Below are 19,117 nucleotides of genomic sequence, written 5' to 3'. Positions count from 1 at the left end.
CGATTTTTCCGTTGACAGCTGCGGTTCTTTGACATTCCATCACACGCAAAAAGTTTGCGAAAATTGCCAAAATAACGCAGAAGAAAGTTCAGTAACAACATTTCAAAAGGGCGAAACCTACGATCCTGCCGTTTCGAGAAAATCAACATTCAAACTTTTGCAATTCCGATCAATTCCTATTTTCACAAAAAAGCATGAAAACCATCATTTTTTTCAAAACGTAATAGAAAATAGCAATAATTTCATCATAGAGAGCAATTTGAAATTAATTAAGGTGTTTTTGCTATTAAAAATTGAGAAAACAAATTACGCCTTTTGAAGAGCGTGCCTTCATTTTCGCCCCACCGTATTCGCCACCCACTCAACCAAAACAACGGTTTAGCCTGTCAGGTTACGCCACAAAGCAAAAGTAAACAACAGATTCGCCCTTTTGTTTTTTGTTCATTTTTCGGGTTTTTAAAGAAAAAAGTAGTGAAACAACTATTTTATCATTGTGAAACGTTACAGTCAGTGATAATACAGTGATATTTGCAACCACAGTGATAAAAATTGGTCTAGAAAGCCTTCATAAGGAGTCCGGTTCAGGCCAAGACTCGTTGAGCTAGGATACACCGTAAGTAGCAAGTTGGTTTGACGATGTGGTCTATATTGGAGTGTCGTTCCTTGGGGTGTCCCCGCCGGAAGTGGGAGACATGGCACCTGACGACTAGGCCACCCCGCGACACCATCCTGCCTTCTCAATCTTTGCTTAGTTTCAATGGTTACGGAGGCGATGATTTTGTACGGCATTCCTCCTAAACCTCCCTACACTAACTTTTTGTCCTGCAACTGCTCGACCCAGAATCCCCGGATGTCCCAAGAACCGGTAAATTATGGACCTTCATATCTAGATTGTGAATCCAGACCAGATCCGATACTACAATGATTGAAATTAAAAAGTTATGTATTTAGGATCATACAAATCTGTGTTTGTTGTGGAATTGTGGTCAGAGACATCAAAAACATACATTTTGATCCATTTTGGGGATTGTCAGGTTTAAATTCACTAAATTATAACGAAAATTTAGTGTTTCTAAATATACGTCGGAACTTGCAGAAAACACTACATTCGCCCCTCGTGATTGGATGAAAACACAAGGGCGGAAACTCAATTTGGTTTGTTTTGATTGATGTTGTTGATTAGCCCTTTTGTTTTTTGCTTGTAAAACTACGTATTTTCGGAATTTTGTGATGATGGAGGGTGTTTTAGAATCAGTTTTGTTCGCTTTATATGATTCTGACAAAACTCAGTTTGTTTACATCTGAGGGTTTCGCCCTATTGAAAAGTTGTTACAGAGTTTTTTAAGTTGTTTGTCGATACAGTCCGTTGAATTTGCATTTGTTATGAAAATTGTACACATTTAGCAGCAGGGAAATAGTTTCAAAGTGATGTCGGAAGTGCGAGCGAAGAAGGCCCTCGCGGAGCTGGTCAAGAAATCCGGGTGAGTTGTGGGTTACATTCCGACGCAGAAGGATGTTTGTTTACGTTTTCCGTTTCCAAACCGTAGGACCACGTACAGCGCGGACAACATTTTCACCTTCTTCCGGAACAAGGACGGCAAGGTGAGCAACAAGCGGCTCGGGGCCCTGCTGGCACAGGTCTTCAAAACGACCCCGAACGGGGCCAAATACGTGGAGGAGTTCGTTTCGTCCAACCCGAAGGACACGTACGGGGCGTTGATCGTGCTGCTCAACACCTTTGTGCAGGACTGCAAGAACGCGCACGCCGAGAAACCGCTGGCCGGACCGGAAGTGGATTCCGTCTCGAAGCGGGCGAAGATTTTCGAGAGTCCTCCGCTGTCCTCGACGCGGATCGTGACGGAGCAGATTACGCCGGAGAGTGTGCAGGAGATTCGGGAGAAGATTGTGCAGACAACGATTGGAGCGGCGGCGGCCGCTGCCGGGGTGAATCGATCGGCTGGGTCGCTTCCGGCGGCGGCGTTGATTCCGCAGACGTTCGAGTACCTGTCGAAGAAGGGTTCGATCGTGACGTGGAACTTTAACTACGAGGATCTGTACCCGATGCAGAGCAAGAACGTGGCAGCGATTCCGCTCAGCTCGCAGGAGCCGATCGTGTTGAAGGAGTTGCTGGATTGCTTGGTGGGCGTGAAGGGGTCGCTGCTGTCGCCGAAGAAGTCTAGCCGGAACGTGGTTGGGGTTTATCCGGTTGAGTTTGAAATCTCCGAGCAAATTGAAGACTCGCTGAAGGACATCGTGCGGGAGATTCTTCCATTGGCGTCGCATTACTCGCAGGTTCAAGATTTTATTGCTGCGTCCAGTTCACTCGAAAGTGGCCAAATTCTGCAGGCACTCCGTGCCGCACTTCAGTCCATCGTCAACGATTACTATCTTTCGATAACCCAGCTGGAAGACCTGTTCCTTAAGCAGCAACTCACGTTCCACAAGTTGCTGTACTTCTTGCGGCCGGTGTTCCACACGATGGAGGTCCTTGCGGAGACGGTGACCGCAATTCGGCAAACCAACTGCCGCGGTGGAACCGTCTTGACGCTGCTGCACGATAAGATAACTTCGACCACGGGCGACGAGAAGAGCCAGAAGGTGCTGATCCACCTGATTGAGCAGGCGGCTGTGCCGTACATGGAGATGCTGCAGCTGTGGATCCGCGAGGGCGTCATCAGCGATCCCCGGCGGGAGTTCCTGATCGAGCATAACGTGATGGATCTGGCCGAGAACGAGCTGATGGACTACTGGGAGCGGCAGTACACCATTCGGGCGGACAAGGTGCCGTGCTTTTTGAACAAGTACGCGGACGTGATTTTGCGCACCGGAAAGTACCTGAACGTGATTCGGGAGTGCGGAAGTTCCGTCGACTACCAGCAGCAAGTGACGGCCACCCTGCGGTACACCCACTCCGACCAGGGCTACATCACGACCATCGAGGACGCGTACAACTTTGCCTCGTCCTCGCTGCTGAATCTCATCATGGACAAGTACAACCTGATGGGCCGTCTCTACTCCGTCAAGCGGTACTTCCTACTCCAGCAAGGTGACTTCATCTCTCAGTTCATGGACGCGTGCGAGGAAGATCTGAACAAGGACGTGGACAATCTGCGCCCGATGCGGCTCGAAAATCTGCTCGAAGTAACGCTGAACATGTCCTCGGCACGGTACGACGAGTATCACGACGACCTAAAGACGCAACTGCTGCCGTACGGGATCGTCACGCAAATCTCGAAAATTGTCAAAAAAGAGGACGTCTTTTTGGACGCCCTCGGGGACACTTCGCAGCTGAAGGGCATCGAGTGCTTCACCTTCAGCTACAACGCCCAGTGGCCGGTTTCGATCGTGCTGAACCGCCTCACCATCTCCAAGTATCAGATGATCTTCCGGCAGTTGTTTTATTTAAAGTACGTCGAGCGGATTCTGTGCCGCGTTTGGATCGCCAACAACCGGACGAAGCAGTTCGCGCCGCAAACGGCCAAGCTGTACCGATCGGCGTTCACGCTGCGACAAAAGATGCTGATTGCCATCCAGAACTTTGAGTCGTACATGATGATCGAGGTGATCGAACCCAACTGGCACATCTTCTACCAGAACATCAAGCAAATCAAGAATATCGACGATGTGCTAAACTACCACCAGGACTTCCTGGACCAGTGTATCAAAAACTGCATGCTGACTGATCCGGACCTGCTGAAGAACATCATCAACCTGTGCAACATTTGCATCCAGTTTTGCGCATTCCTTGCGGTAAGTTTCCCCCTCTCTTTTCCCTCTTGCAAGTAATTGCTAGAACCAACCCGCCCAAAACTAGCTTGGCTAGCGAATGTCGGTTTTTCACGAAAATAATCAAGTTTGTCTCCCTCTTCTATCTCCCGCGGAACGCTGCCTACCACTGTATCGTTCGTTCGTAATTCCGTAACCAAACCCGCAACTCAGGAGGCACAGCGACACTTCGTTGACGCGGAGCTCTGTTCGATGTTGGCCTCCACCGACGACTTTTCGCTGTCCTCCGAGTCCGACTATGACTTTGCATGCCAGCAGGTATTGTGTGACGGCTTTTCGAAACCCCTGCTGCGACTGTTGGCACTGTGCTGTTGTTTTAACTATCAAAACACGCTTCTGTTTCTAAAATATTGTTTTAAAAATATGCCTTATTAAAAGCACTGAATAACGTGCGTTACTAAAAACTCCTTAATACTATTGTTTCTATCATTGTACATAATGATACATATTTGCTCTTCATAGTACCAATCGGTTTTTATGTCTAGTCGACCACTGCGACCAGTTTTAGGATTTTTGTAATGTGACCTTTATTTATAACTGATAAAGGAGGTATTAGACTATGACAAACATCGTACTTTTCGACTGTTTGCCTGCAATGGTTTGTAGAAACGTCCTAAAAAGTGTGAAGGTTATGGGAGTGTTCATTTATTACGTAATTCTAATATTCTATTTTTGTAAATTCTTAAAATTCTTAAAGCATAAAATTGTAAAATTATTTTACAAAAACGGCCCGAAAACGCAATGTAATTTTTTAAAGTTATTTTTGTTGTGCAATCAATTGAAAACAATTTAGAATACATTCCCCTGCGTCTACAATCATTTCTAACATATTCGAGTTGATTTAAAAATAAGTTGAGTTTAAGTGAATTTCCGCAAAAAAATATGTTTGTTGAAACTTTGTTTTTTTTTTTTAACAAATGATTGCAAACCGACTTTACTGCTGTATTGTGCACTTCATCAGCTATTTCCATTTAAATGTTGAAATTTTGGCTTGTTATTTATTTTTTTATAAATAATCCCAAAATATAAAATTTTATAGATACATTTTTTAATTCTAAATTCTGAAATTAAAAAAAATGCTGGAATTCAAAATCTAAAATCCTAAAATTCAGATCTTTTAAAAATCCAACATATTTTAAAATTATTAAATTCCAAAATTTTACAAAATTCTTTAAAAAAATAAAAAATCTAACATTTTTATTTAAAAAAAGTTCAACAATCTTTAGTTCTAAAATTTTTATATTTTGAAATTCCATGATTTTAAAATGTTATAAATTTGTTTTATTCTAAAAGTGTAAAATTCCAAAAATAAAAAAATCAAACATTCTTACTTTTTTATAATTCCAGGACTCTTAATTTCTTAAACTCAAAAATCCCATATATTTTACAATATATTTAAAATAGCATTCAAACAACTTATTTTGTGAAACGATAAAATTATCGAGATTCGATAACGATAATCTATCGTTATCGTTATTCCGATAATTCTATCGGCGATAATTGTAAAGTCGATAACGATCGATAACTTATTATAGAGCAATTCCAGCTCAAATCAGGATTTTTTCTGATACTTTTGTATCCGACCCTCTCCGATTTCAATGAAACTCTGTAGACATGTTATCCTAGGCCTATATAAGCCATTTTTGTGTATATGGAGTCAACAGTACTCGAAAATAACATTTGAGAAGGGCGTAAGGTATTTAAATATTTTTGTATTCTGTAATTTAAAAGTTACTGTATCTCGAAGCCGTTGCGTCGTATCAAAAAGTGGTCAAAGACAAACTTGTAGGAAATTGGACGGGCTTTCTGAAAAAAAAAAAAAAAAAATACACTGAAACAAAAATACACGCCATATCTATGAGATTTATTGATTTTTAAGTCTAAAACTTAAATTTGAAGGTGATGTCACGATTTTTTTTCGCTCAAAATTTTTGAGGAAATACCCTAAGATGTTACCAAAAGACTGACGAAAAATGCAGGATGGTATGTCTCTCCTAAAAAAAAATACAAAAATCATTTACTAAAACTGTTTTTTTGAAAAGTGGTCTAAACGTCAAAATTTTAAAAAACCGGTAGTGGTAATCGATTCTCCAGACAATTTTACAAAAAAGTCTCCGTATTGACCATTGTCCTATGTCCAATCCTTGGGAAGATACAGCGGTCTTAAAAATAAAAATGTTGAAAAAACGGGATTTTTGGTGGTTTTTGACAATTTCTATATGACAGACTTGGTTTCTCAGTCTCGTGAATATTTTTAACGGAAAGCTCGTCCAATTTCCCATAAGTTTGCCTTTGACAGCATTTCAATTGGATGTAAGGGCTTACAGATATAAGCTTAATTACATTGCTTATAACTGAAAATAGAATATTTTTTTCAGTGTGGTAGAAACCAGAATAGTAAATTTGATTACGTAAATATAAAAACGATATAAATCAAAAAGCTGTCAAAGGCAAACTTATGGGAAATTGGACGAGCTTTCCGTTAAAAATATTTACGAGACTGAAAAACCAAGTCTGTCATATATAAATTGTCAAAAACCACAAAAAAACCCGTTTTTTAACATTTTTATTTTTAAAACCGCTGTATCTTCCCAAGGATTGGACATAGGACAATGGTCAATACGGAGACTTTTATGTAAAATTGTCTGGAGAATCGATTCCCACTACCGGTTTTTAAACATTTTTACGTTTAGACCACTTTTCAAAAAAACAGTTTTAGTAAATGATTTTTGTATTTTTTTAGGAGAGACATACCATCCTGCATTTTTCGTCAGTCTTTTGGTAACATCTTAGGGTATTTCCTCAAAAATTTTGAGCGAAAAAAAATCGTGACATCACCTTCAAATTTAACTTTTAAACTTAAAAATTGAAAAATGACATAAAAGTGGCGTGTATTTTTGTTTCAGTTTATTTTTATCAGAAAGCTCGTCCAATTTCCTACAAGTTTGTCTTTGACCACTTTTTGATACGATGCAACGGCTTCGAGATACAGTAATTTTTAAATTGCAAAATACTAAAATATTTAAATACCTTACGCCCTTCTCAAATGTTATTTTCGAGTAATAATGGCTCCATATGCACAAAAATGGCTTATATAGGCCTAGGATAACATGTCTACAAAGTTTCTTTGAGATCGGAGAGGGTCGGGTACAAAAGTATCAGAAAAATTCCTGATTTGAGCTGGAATTGCTCTATAAATATATTTCTAAAATTTACTTAATTCAACCAAATTATGTTGAATTTTGAAAACATTCTTTTAGAAAATATGTAGTTTCAAAGCATTAATACAAAAAAAATACAAAATACCGTTTATTTAAAATACTTAAATTTTCATAATTTGCAATATGGGTATCAAACCAAGCAGCATTGTGTATGCTTTTCCACTGTTCTAGGATTTTTGAAATTAAATGCTCTAGTTTCACAAAATACCGTTTTTCGAAAATACTCAAATTTCACAAAATACCGTAATATTTCGAAAATACTAATTTTTGTTGTTGTAATTTGCAACATGGGTATTGAACGAAGCATAATTTGATATGCTTTTCACTTTTATTAGAGTTGTTTTGTTAAATACTAAAATTTTCACAAAATGCCGTATTTTTCGAAAGTACTCAGATTTTCATGATACAGTCACAGACTGTGATACAGTCCTAATCGAGCTTAGGTATGAGCAAACATTTTTTTTTGTGTTTTTAAATTTTCTTACTTTTAACATCAAGTTCGAGTTCTGCGACCCCATTTTAGTCACCTCCATTTTGGCCTCCATCTTGATTTAAAAATTCTAAATCACTGGAGCAGTTTAGGGGTCATACTTAAGCTAGACAATCAAAAATAAGACAGCGAATTTTTTTTGTGATTCGATTATTCGAAGTGAAGTTTCAGCAAGTCTGGGCTGTATTGCAAATTATGAAAATTTACGGTATTTTGTGTTTTTTTTAGTATTTATGCTTTGAAACTATGTATATCATCAAATTATATATTCTTAGTGAATGCATTGAAAATTTAACATGAAATTCATAAATTATGTAAATTTAAGAAAGATTTTAAAAATTAGTTTTTGTCCGTCCGGCTGAAAAAGCTCCGTTTATCCATTGTCATTAAGGGCATCTCCAGCGCTGGGGTGCAAATCAAATTTGCACCCGGCTCATGAATACCGAGATCAAATTTGCCACCTTGAAAAAACTCCGTCATTCCCACCGCTAGCAAATTTGCCATTGAAACAAGCCCACCGCGGGGGGCAAATATGGGTTTTTATCATTTTTTGCTCTCGTATACCTTCAAAATCAATAATTATGTGTTGATTCATGGCTAGAAATGATAAAAGTTTATTTCTGATACCCGACAAGTACCGGCAAGCTGGGGGCAAAGTTTTGAATGCGTGTTTCGGAGATTTTTGTATGTCTGCTCTTGTGTATGATTTCAAAATTCAAAAATTCAAAAATTTAAAAATTCAAAAATTCATAAATAAAAAAATCAAAAATGCGTTAAATAGTTTAATTTCTGTGGTTTTTTTTTAATTTAAATTGCTATTTTTTTTGTTTTTTAAATTTTTTTTCAATTTCTTTTTGATTTTTTTCAATCTTTTTTTTTTTGATATTTTTCAATCTTTTAGAAATTTTTCTAAATTTTTATTTTTTTTCAATTTCTTTAAATTTTTAATTTTTTTTTAATTTTAATTTTTTTGTTTTTTTTTTTTTAATTTTTCAATATTTTAAATTTTTTGTTTTTTTTTTAATTTTTCTTTAAATTTTTAATTTTAATTTTTTTTGTTTTTTTTTTATTTTGCTATTTTTATGTTTTTAATTGTTTTGTATTTTTTTTTAATTTTGATTTTTTTGAATTTTTTTTTTATTTTTTGTTTAAAATGTTACTTTTTTTTATTTTTTAAAGATTTCTTTTAATTTTCGTTAATTTTCTTTTTAAATTTTTATTTTTTTTATATATTTTTTTAAATTTTGTAATTTTTTTATATTTTATATTTTTTCCTATTTTTTTAATTTTTTTTTATTTTCCTAAGATTTTATTATTTTTTTTTTTATTTATTAATTTTTTATTATTATTTTTATTTTTTTAAATATATATAAATTTTTAATTTTTTTAAATTTTTTAATTTTTTTTAATTTTTGTTATTTGAAAAAAAAAATTTTTTTAAATTTTTTATTTTTTTTTAATTTTTGTTTTAATTTTTTAAATTTTTTTTTAATTTTTAATTTTTTTTATTCTTTTTAATTTTTTTAAGTTTTTATATTTTTTTAATTTTTTTTTAAATCTTTTAAATTTTTTCAATTTTTCATTTTTTTTATTTTTTTTAGTTTTTTTATTTTTTTTTTGATATTTTTTTCAATTTTAATTTTTTTTGATTTTTTTTACACATAAAAAACAATTTAAATTTTTTTTCTGTGCATGATTCAGTTTTCCGTGCATCATTCCATTTGCCGCAGTAGCAAACCAGCAGAATAACGGGTAGCAAAGTGAAATCCCGAAGAACTGAGAGCAAATTTGCTACCGCGACAGGTACCGCGGTGGGGTTGATGTCGGGTGCAAATTTGATTTGCTTCGATGTTTGCTACCCGCGCTGGAGATGCACTAAGAAACATTTTATCATTTGTGTTTATGTTATGTTGCAAAAACCAGAAACCAAGTTAAAGGAAGCACTTAAGTAAATCTAATAAAAATAATGTTTCTAAATACATATTCTAATTAAGCAATAGTTGAGTTACCTGTTCACCTTTTTCCAATGCACTAACTTTATGCTTCTTATACAGTTCTTTTTCGGTAACTGGGCGTTGTTTAACTGGGCTACTTTTTTACTGGGCGCTCGATAACTGGGCCGCAGTCCAGTTAAAAAGCAAACAAACGTCAAAAAACCAAAACAAACCGTAATGACCGAGGGGTTAATGTATGCAAAAATCATGTTCAATAAATTAAAAAAAAGTTTTTTTCAGACTTTTATTAATTTCAAGTCACAATTAAAGGGATTTAAAAAGTAAGCATTGTAAAACAATCTGAGTAACTTTTATGTTTATATTACATCAGAAAAATATTATGCATCGATGGTCCCCTCGTAATTTTTCGTTAAGCCCAGTTAGCGAGCAGCATTCGGTGACTGGGCTACGTTCTCAGCCCAGTTGCCGAACAAGTACTGTATATTGCTCCAACAGTAGCTAAACCTTGCGTAACAAACAAGGCAAACCCACAATTTAAATCTCGAAAAAATCCTATTCCGCACCATTACTAACCCTTTTTTATCTGTTCATCAATCACACACACGACACCGCCGCTTTTCCTTCCCGTAGGACGCCACTACGATGGAACCGACGGAGACGTTCTCCGAGCGGGTCGAGCACTTCCGGGCGGACTTTACGAACCTGCTGCTGTCGCTGCTGCGCAAAATCACCGACATCGCCACCCAGAACCCGTCGGAGAAGTTTATCAACCTGATTCATCGGTGAGTTCTTCAATTTCTTGAAAATGTTTGATTTTAACAAAATTTTCTTTTTTTACAGAATCAACTTCAACTCGTATTACAGCGACAACTTTGAGAGTTGCCCGTAAGGTGAAAACTAGGTGGAACCAGATTGGCGCGCGCTCTCTCCTTTTGCTGTTTAGTCTTATGAATAATCACGTTGCCAAAGCGTACCTGCCGTTCGTTCCTTTGTCGCAAACAATCTCCTCCCCAGTAAGAGTGTGGACCAATCAAGATTCCGCTCGCCGACTAACAAAACAGCAAAACTCTGTTTTTAAAAACGATAAATAGAATACGCACTAAATAAAACTAATAGCTAACTGAGTATTAATGTGAGTAAAAAATCTGTTTATTTTAAAAAATCTTCAAAGTTCACTTTTGACCTCTTGGATCTGAAGCGAAGGCACGCCGTCAGCGATAGAAGAAGCAATGCCATCGGCCACGGGTTCAATCTCAAAGATGACCACCTGTCCGGCGCACGTTTCCATGTGGGCCTTTTTGGTTTTGCGCGTAGGAAAAACGTGCTCGCAGAGCGTGCATCGCTCAACTGGTTTCTGAAAGCAAGAACATCGTTGAATAAGCTTCAAACACGACCAAGACTTATTAAGCTTTACCCTCATGGCTCGCTGCTTCCCCATCAGGACGCCCGCTTTGGGCTTAACGCGTGCGTTCGTTTTGACGCCGTGCGCCAAAAACATGTGCCGGTTGTAGAACGAATGGTACCGGAAGTCCCGCCGGCAGCAAACGTAATCATCCTGATAGCTGATGCACAGATGCTCGTTGAACTCCGCCACGCTGGGGCACGCCGTCAGGCACAGGCCGCACTCCAGGTCGTCGGGCTTGTCGTGGCGATCGCGGTGCTCGGCCAGCTTGGCGCTCGACTCGAACGAGCAGCAGCAGATGTCGCACACGAAGTAGGTTTGAATCTAGGGCGAAAAAGCGGGACGATTAATGCAAGATATTCTGTCCAATTTTGGTAATTTTGCGAAACTCCTATCATTCGAAGATTGGATTGTCCGAAAAAAAAATGAATCAAGACTAACATTTAAAAGGGCGTAATATTGATTGTTTAGCCCTTTTGAAATGTTAGTTTCGATTCAAAAAAAATAAAAATATTGTTTTCGAAAATATCGGAAAATTTCACGAATGTTTCATGTTTTATTCGCAATTTTCAGTGTAAGAACGGGCCTTGCCCGATCTTATGCACCAGGTTCCCGACGAACACGCACTGCCCTTACACCTACATCTCACCCTTGCTCTGAGTCAGTACGAGCAGCACGCTAGAACACGCTTTGAGTGTTCGTGCCAGGCATGCACACCTTCTTTTCCGGTTACGCATTTTAACTCGGCTGGGGGTGGTACATTAAGTAGGGTTTGATGTAAGTATAAGCGCCTAACCATTTATAGTGTGCCTATCAACTTTCATTAAAGCAAAAACTGTTTTATTTTTAGTTTGAATTTAAAAACTATTTGTTATTTACTGTGTATTGCTTTCTCCTGAAATCTTCCCTATTGTTGAGTCGTGTTTATCTGTTGCTATTGATTGTGTCACGTTCCCTAGAAAACCATTCCCCAGAAAACCGTTCCCCAGAAAACTATTCCCCAGAATGTACCATTTCCCAGAAAACCATTCCCCAGAAAAGTTTCTTTCTCGAAAAATCAAAGTAGTTTCAAATATTAGTTTGTTTGACATATCTTAGAAAATATAAAAATTAGACAAGGTTATTTTATCCATGCCAAGAAATTTTTCTTTTTTTGACAACAATTCTTGAGAAAATAACAGAAAATGTTAATTCGGCGGATTCTAAGAAATTTTCCCTTCTTTTTCAGTCATGTTAAATTTGTTATACAAATGCCGAATAAATTGCAGTTTCTTTTTATTTCTTGTTTTCCGTGAATGCTATTTTTATTTTACAAAGAAGAAAAATGTTTGTTAAAATTAAAATATGATTTTGGTTATCATTGGTATAATTCCATTTGACATATTGGACCTTTGGCATGTTGCTCATTTTGTATGATTATTTAAATTTTCTAAATTTGATTTAAGGTGACTGTTGCGACGAGGTCCACCGTCAAATATTACCGCAACGACTCACTGTCCACCTGATGTCAATGGAGCATTTCCATTCGAGCAGTTTTTGCTTTTTTCTACAATGTATTCCTTATGGGAGAACTGTCATTTCTACCACTCGAATCGGGTGCTCCATAGGGACCAGCCGTCCCCTAACATGACAGTTTTCGTGAGTTGCGCGTATCCACCGACAGATGGCGAGTGGGCCTGCGGAGTCCGCCCAATAAATACGCAACTCAAAATTTGCATGGGAAACTTTTTTTTCGTGACGGCTTTCGCGGCCCGTTCTAGACTAATATTTGAACGTGGCGTATCTCTAAACAAGTTTTTTAAGAAAATGATTCTAGACTGCATATTTTGTCGTTTTAAACTGAAACAAGGCAAACGCTTTATTTATTCAAACTATTCGCCATTTTCAATAGTTCGGCTAGATAATATAGAAAGCCGCCATCTTAGGCCCACTGGGCCCACAAAAAGGGGTACGCTCAGTTTGTATGGAAGCTGTCAACATGCTCCCGGGTTGATAGGGACCTACAAAGGGAAATGAAATGTTCTGGGAGAAATTTCAAACACCCAAAGTCATTCAAATTTAAGGTTGAAAAACTTGTAGTTTTTCTTTCGTGCTGGCACTTTTTTTATACCGAACAAGCACAAACATAACAAAAACTACCAGATTATTATCAACAACAGTTTTACAATACTTGTAATTGTTAGAAGTCTTGTTTTTTTGCCAAAACTATTTTAAATTGATTCCAACCTTGTTTTTGCATGATCTTGTTGCTCGATTGGAACCCCGATTTGACAGTTCGATTGGAACCCTGATAGTGACATTTCGCCTCTCCATATAGAGCCATCTAAGCCCGATCTCACGCACACTAGCTTACCATTTGTTTTTGCTGGCGGGTACAAATTTAACCTAGAAATCCTTCGTGTACGTACACGTAATACATGCGCACGTAGATAACTCTATAGGCTCTCTAGATGTCAACAGAATCGAGAGACGCGAAGCTCTAGCTGTCAACTGATTGCAGGACAGTAGTTGTGACCATGAAGTGCTTAGCAAATCGTTTAACATGCTAAACTAATTTATTTAATCTATTTGCTTCCTAAAACGTTTATCTTTTCTCAATTTATTGTAAATTAAAATTGGTCATCAAGGTTGTTCGCCACAAACCCTGAAATCATTGACCCACATTCCTTGCCATCAACAACGGCGCACTAAAAATTGTAAGAACTACCGACTAAGAATTAACTATGAATATTGCTAATAAATCTATTTCCTACAGCTTGAAGCTGGCCATATTGAAATTGCCTGCTGTCGAGATTTAGTGATTCCGAAGCAGTCATGCTTTTGAACGGGTTCTCCGTTCGTTCAAGTTCACACAGCAACACGAAAAATAACAGCTCTGAGAACGAACGGTCGTCTCTAAGAAACGTTCGTTCAGTAGGCCTTTTTGAAACGAACGGAGAACCCAGTTCAGAACTTCAACATTTTCCTTTGATAAGACCTCAGTAGACTAGCTAAACTTCATTGACTATTAATCATCCATTTACATATCAGTACTGCTAGCTTAGTGGTAACAATTAGGTTTTTTTTTTTTCTTTATTTTATTTAAGTTTAACAGTTGCCATAGAGAGCCTCTGGCAACAGGCGGTTCACAGAACGCGTTCCAAACTTTGAAGAGAACGGCACGAAAAAGTGACGTTCTGTTTTTGGAACGAAAAGCAATGGCTCCTACGCGGTGGGTTCAGTTCGTTTTGAAGAAAGAGAACGAACGCAGAACGGGTTCCGTTCAAATTGCATGACTGTTCCGAAGAACCTCATTCTTATCCCAACAGTGACAAAATTTAATTTATCATTTTTGGAAGAAGAAAACTCTCTTGACTTACAATAACTGATTAATTTTTCCTTCTTTTAAGGTCTCCTGACACAAGTTGAATTTCACCTTCTTTAAAGAAGGGAAAACTGTCTTGACTTGTGATATCTGCTAACAGAAGTTGAATTTTCGCTATAAAGTTTTTTTTCTTGAATTCCTTCTTGTTTCCATAAGGAAAAACTCTCTTGACTAGTGATAACAAATTTAAAAAGATGTGTAAGTGGTCAAGTATTTTTTCCCTTACTTAAAAAGGGAGAATTAAACCCGTGTCAGCAGTTATAATAACAAGGCTATAAATTTTTCCCTTCCTTAAAGAAGGGAAAACTCTCCTCCTCCCTTTTAAAGGTAAAATTCAACTTGTATCAGTCAGTAAAGTTTTCCTTTCTTTAATATTTCAATCTTTATTTCTCGCATCACGATCGAGATTTTTCGATCTACATATTACATGTACATATTACGATCATAATTTGTTAATGGTAAGTCAAAAAAAAACCAAAGCTTCAAAAATGTCATAAATTGAAACATTTTCAAAATTCTCAAAAAAAAATCAAAAACGTTTGAAATTCAAAAATCAAAATTAAAGAGAAAAGAAATTTTAAAATTTAAAAAAAATCAAAGATTATGATTTTTTTTAGTTTTTAGAAAATTTAAAATTTTGGAAATTTTGATTTTTTTTTTTGAATTTTTGGAAATTTTGGAAACCTTAAAAATTTTGGAAATTTTGGAAATTTTGGAAATTGTGGAAATTTGAAAATTTTGGATTCTTTTTTGGAAATTTTGGAAATAATTATAATTACCACGATAAATATTTCTGGGGAACGTTTCATTCTGGGGAATTGATTTCTGGGGAATGGTATTCGGGGGAATGGTTTTCTGGGGAACGTGACACAATCGTTGCTATTTCTTCTGTCGCGGTGTTTTGTTACAATATTTGGTCCTAAGCATGTTATAAAAGTTTACCAAAAATACAATAGTAATATTAGTGTTAATCCTTTAACCATTCCATAAATTGAGTAAGGGCTCAAACCTCACTTGTTTGAAAAAAGGGTGAAGATTGAAAACAATAGACAGTAAAAGAGAATTTATTTTATAAAAATCAAGTATCAATAGTAAGAGAATGATGAGCGTATTTTGAAGAATAAAAATGAGAAGCTAGATGCATTAGATGTAAAATTAGACAATAGTTAATAAATAGAGATACAAAACAAGCTTAGATTATAGTAATGATAATTTATAGGACAGATAAAGAATTATTCAAATAAATAAATTCGCAATAAAATCAAAAAAGATTAGGCGAATGGTAAATAGACTTGATATTACTAGTACATTAAGAAAAAGTATATTTTTAAGGAAAAAAAAAGCAAAGTTTGTTACAGCAGTACTGCCGTTCTACGCATAATTGTCCCATGTTCAAAAAAGTGGAACTGAGAAAAACGCGATTGAAATTTTTCGATCGATTTCTGTGTTTCTACGCATAATTGTCCCGTGGGTTCCTATTCGCCCTATGTGTCCCTAATTGCCCCAGTTAGCAATTTATCACCCTTATTTGTGATTATCTTGCTATACAACTGGTAAACAAGACATAATGCTTAGTAAAACTGATGATTCCGTGTTAGAAAAAACTTGGTGGGACAATTATGCGTAGAAGTTTCACGATGGGACAAACAGACTTGATGTTGTTTTTAATGAGTTTGCGAGCCAAGTGCCAGATTTTATGTGTTTTTCTTAAAGTACACATCAAACTAAACTTAAAAATGTCATAAAGTCAAATTCGTCCAAAACTGACATGGGACAATTATGCGTAGAACGGCAGAGTATCAATTGATAGAAAAGAGTGGAAAAGCATTGAGAGATAAGAGAATCAAAAGTTAGTAAAATTAAAATCAAATGTTGGATATTAAATAGAAGAATCAGTGAAGAATTGGGAATCAGAAGAGCAAAATAAAAATAGGAGATAGCTGGTAGCAGGTACATCCACAGCAGTTGACTCAACATACTGCGAATCAAAACAATACCGTCTACAATCACAAATTACTTCCCTTTCCCACATTGTCGCGCCCCTTTCTTTTAGCCGTCTCGACTCTGACCCGCGCTGGTCAAAGGTTTACGATCCGTTTCCACAGGCCACCAGCTAGGTCATCATGAAAACCAAGCCAACGTGGAGGTAAGAAAATAGGACACTCGCAAGGAACCAGAGCTATACTGTTCTGATCAAGATAATTCGGATGATCTAACAGAACTACGGATGTAGTTAGTTACGCTCCTTCCAGGATGTTCCTTACGTGGACGTCAACCGAAGAGCACGCAACAAGGTCAGTGCCATTGCATGCTCTTAGGTATCAATCCTTGGCCTGCATCAAATATTTTCAAATTTCAACTAAAATAGGGTCGCCGAACTCAAATATGAAAAATGTGTTTTTCAATATTTGAACATTTTAAATTTGTTTTTTTTTGGTTTTTGTCATTGAAAGTTGTACCAAATACCATTCTAGCCGTTTTAAAAAAAAATTTAAGCTTTCTTGAAATAATTTACTTTAAAAGCAATTCAATGCCAACACGACTCACCTCATGCACCCGCTCCATGTGCATCCTCAGCTTATCCTTCCGACCGTACGACACCGGACAAAGCTCGCAAGGATAGCGCACTTCCGCGTGCACCGTCTTAATGTGACGCCTCAGATGATTGGACGTCTTGAACGCGTTCCCACACTGGTCACAGTTGTAGTTCCGCACGACCGAATGCGTCAGCAGGTGCTGCGTCAAAAGTAGCTTCATCTTAAAGCCTAGCCCACACTCGGGACACTCGTAGCCAAAGCGCATGCCGTGGTCCTTCTCGATGTGCCGCTGCAGTTCCGTTTCGTTGCGGAACTTGCTCTCGCACACGGTGCACGGGATTGTCGGCTCTCGTCCGCGGCCGTGCGATTGTTTTTGGTGGTTTTCTAGCGCGATTAGGTGTTTGGCGACCTTTCCACACTCGCCGCAAATGTGCGTCGAGTGGACATCGTTTTTGTGCTGCCTCAGCAGATCGGGCGTGTCAAACCGTTCGTCGGCGCAGCTCGACCGATGGCAGAACAGGGCATCCTGTTGGTCCGGGTGATGTCTGGCGAGGTGCTTCTCGAACTGCGATGGGTAGGAGGTGATGAATTTGCAACCGGGGAGGGCGCACTCTTGGAGGTCGGCTTCTTCCTCCGGGAAGCGATTGTATTTACGCTTCTTCGGGGGACATTCCAACGGTCCGTCACCTATATCGACGTCGCTTTCTTCCATGTAGTCCTCGTCGTCTTCATCCTCGGCAAAGTTCTCCAGCATGGTCACTTCGGATGTGGTCACCTCGGATTGAGCTTCTTCAACCTGGGCGATTGGTTCTATTACTTTGGAAACCGGTTCCACTTGTAATCCAGCGGGAACCACATCGCCATCAGGTTCAATTTCCAGCTCTTCTTCAAGCGACTTTTGAAACTCTTGCATGTAATTGTCAGTGACTTCATCCCTGCCGGGACCAGGCTCTTCCTCCAGCTCATCATCCTCTTTATAAAGCTTCAGGCCCAGCTCAGCCAACTCGGCATCATAATCCCCGACTGACTCCCCACTACCACCATCATCCTCCTCAATGTAATCGTTACTTTCGTCCTCCATCTCGCTGGCACTCTCAACTTTAACGCAGATTGTCGAGGCAATGTCGTACTCGCAAAACTCCTCAAGCAAATCCACTGCCCGAAAATCCTCCCGATCGCACAGGTCCAAATCCTTAAACAGCATCTGCAGTGCGGACTTTTCCGTCTCAAACAGAACCTCCAGCGGCAGCTGGTTTCCACACTTGACTTCGGCCAACGCTTCGCAAAACCGTTGAACCAGATCCAGCTTTCGCTTGTACTTGTAGAAGAACTCGAACACGTCCAGACACTGCTCGCACAGCTCCGTCGGAAGGTAGCAAGTCAAATGCTGCGAAAAATAATCTCAATTACCACAAATCCCACCAAGAACCCATCCTGAACACTCACCATCGGAATCTTGACGCTGGCGACCTCTTCCAGCATCTCGGCGACGGATCGGGAAAACTGGGGCCGGTAGCTGTCCAGCGAAACCATTTCGGCGGACGGCTTCGCCTGCAGGCACATCCGGCACACGTTGGGGTAGGTTTTCAGCCGGAAGGTGGGCATGGCGTGGGTTAGAACCGAAAAGACCCCCTGGATCGCGAGAATCTGGATGCCAGCAGGAAGCGAATCCGAAATAACAAACGCTGTTTATTTATGTTTACCCGTTTGACGTTTGGCTTTGGAATTCGGTTTGTTTTTAAATTCGGTTACCAACGATTGGTAGCAGAGAAGCAGGGGTGGGATTTGGGAACCATGATGCCTCAACAGTGGAGTCCTGTAATTTGAATATTTTACAATTGGGTACTAAAGCCCTATGTCAATTTTTATGTACAACGGTAAAAAAACACGATTAAAAACCATTTCTGATCACTATTTTTCATTGTAATGCAAAATTTTTTTTTTGACAAGACAATATTTTTTCGATGGATCAACTATGGTCTCCTTGGAATGAGCTGTCAAGTAGGAGCTTTTCTGTCAAGAAGGACCGCGAGGTTAATTTTTCAAAATTGATTTAAAAATCCATTTTAAACTCTTTGTGGTCGTACAAAGGGTCATTGTACTCAGAAAAATAAGCTTTATCGCTGTAAACAATAATATCAGCAATCTATGCTTCATTTTAGGACCCAATTAAATTTATTGGAAATTCTCGATAATTTCAATCGGGAAATTAATTTTGAATTTCATTGGAATTTCCAGACTGAATTCTTTATCATTTTTTTTTTGTTAAAATTAAATCTAACATTAGCATTCGCATTATCTATATATCTGACGGCGTTAAATTAGTCCGAGAATAGGGTCCTAAGCTTTATAAAATTTGTGT

At 38.1% G+C, this 19,117-nt stretch overlaps 2 protein-coding genes across 3 annotated transcripts; one reads left to right on the top strand and one right to left on the bottom strand.

The window, feature by feature from the left end:
- The first annotated feature begins 21 nt into the window (after positions 1 to 21).
- On the top strand, positions 22 to 10,579 carry LOC6048746 (gamma-tubulin complex component 2 homolog). 2 transcript variants are annotated; one of them, XM_038260424.1, is made up of 6 exons: positions 22 to 87; positions 1,338 to 1,481; positions 1,548 to 3,750; positions 3,940 to 4,044; positions 10,083 to 10,234; positions 10,293 to 10,579. In XM_038260424.1, the coding sequence occupies exons 2-6, from the start codon at positions 1,429 to 1,431 to the stop codon at positions 10,339 to 10,341; spliced, it is 2,562 nt and encodes an 853-aa protein (XP_038116352.1). In that variant the 5' UTR covers positions 22 to 87; positions 1,338 to 1,428; the 3' UTR covers positions 10,342 to 10,579. The 2 variants fall into 2 exon arrangements, with proteins under 2 accessions (XP_038116352.1, XP_038116353.1); XM_038260425.1 differs by lacking the exon at positions 3,940 to 4,044 and having other exon boundaries at positions 23 to 87.
- On the bottom strand, positions 10,572 to 18,468 carry LOC6048744 (zinc finger protein 135). Its single transcript, XM_038260426.1, has 4 exons — positions 18,202 to 18,468; positions 16,766 to 18,142; positions 10,867 to 11,178; positions 10,572 to 10,806 (listed from the first exon to the last, which is right to left on the bottom strand). The coding sequence occupies exons 1-4, from the start codon at positions 18,358 to 18,360 to the stop codon at positions 10,618 to 10,620; spliced, it is 2,037 nt and encodes a 678-aa protein (XP_038116354.1). The 5' UTR covers positions 18,361 to 18,468; the 3' UTR covers positions 10,572 to 10,617.
- Between the last annotated feature and the right edge of the window lie 649 nt (positions 18,469 to 19,117).

Source organism: Culex quinquefasciatus, chromosome 3, assembly GCF_015732765.1.
Source record: "Culex quinquefasciatus strain JHB chromosome 3, VPISU_Cqui_1.0_pri_paternal, whole genome shotgun sequence".
NCBI lineage: Eukaryota > Metazoa > Arthropoda > Insecta > Diptera > Culicidae > Culex > Culex quinquefasciatus.
Note: the sequence above shows the minus strand (reverse complement) of the source record. Positions and strands in the feature narration are given on the sequence as shown.

Excerpts from the sequence above, each read along its gene's own strand:
- LOC6048746 (XM_038260424.1), top strand. The coding sequence starts at position 1,429 with ATGTCGGAAGTGCGAGCGAAGAAGGCCCTCGCGGAGCTGGTCAAGAAA. Across the intron at positions 4,045-10,082 it reads ATGACTTTGCATGCCAGCAG|GACGCCACTACGATGGAACC; the intron begins GTATTGTGTGAC and ends TCCTTCCCGTAG. Across the intron at positions 10,235-10,292 it reads TTTATCAACCTGATTCATCG|AATCAACTTCAACTCGTATT; the intron begins GTGAGTTCTTCA and ends CTTTTTTTACAG.
- LOC6048744 (XM_038260426.1), bottom strand. The coding sequence starts at position 18,360 with ATGCCCACCTTCCGGCTGAAAACCTACCCCAACGTGTGCCGGATGTGC. Across the intron at positions 18,143-18,201 it reads CCAGCGTCAAGATTCCGATG|CATTTGACTTGCTACCTTCC; the intron begins GTGAGTGTTCAG and ends TATTTTTCGCAG. Across the intron at positions 11,179-16,765 it reads ACATGGAGCGGGTGCATGAG|ATTCAAACCTACTTCGTGTG; the intron begins GTGAGTCGTGTT and ends TTTTCGCCCTAG.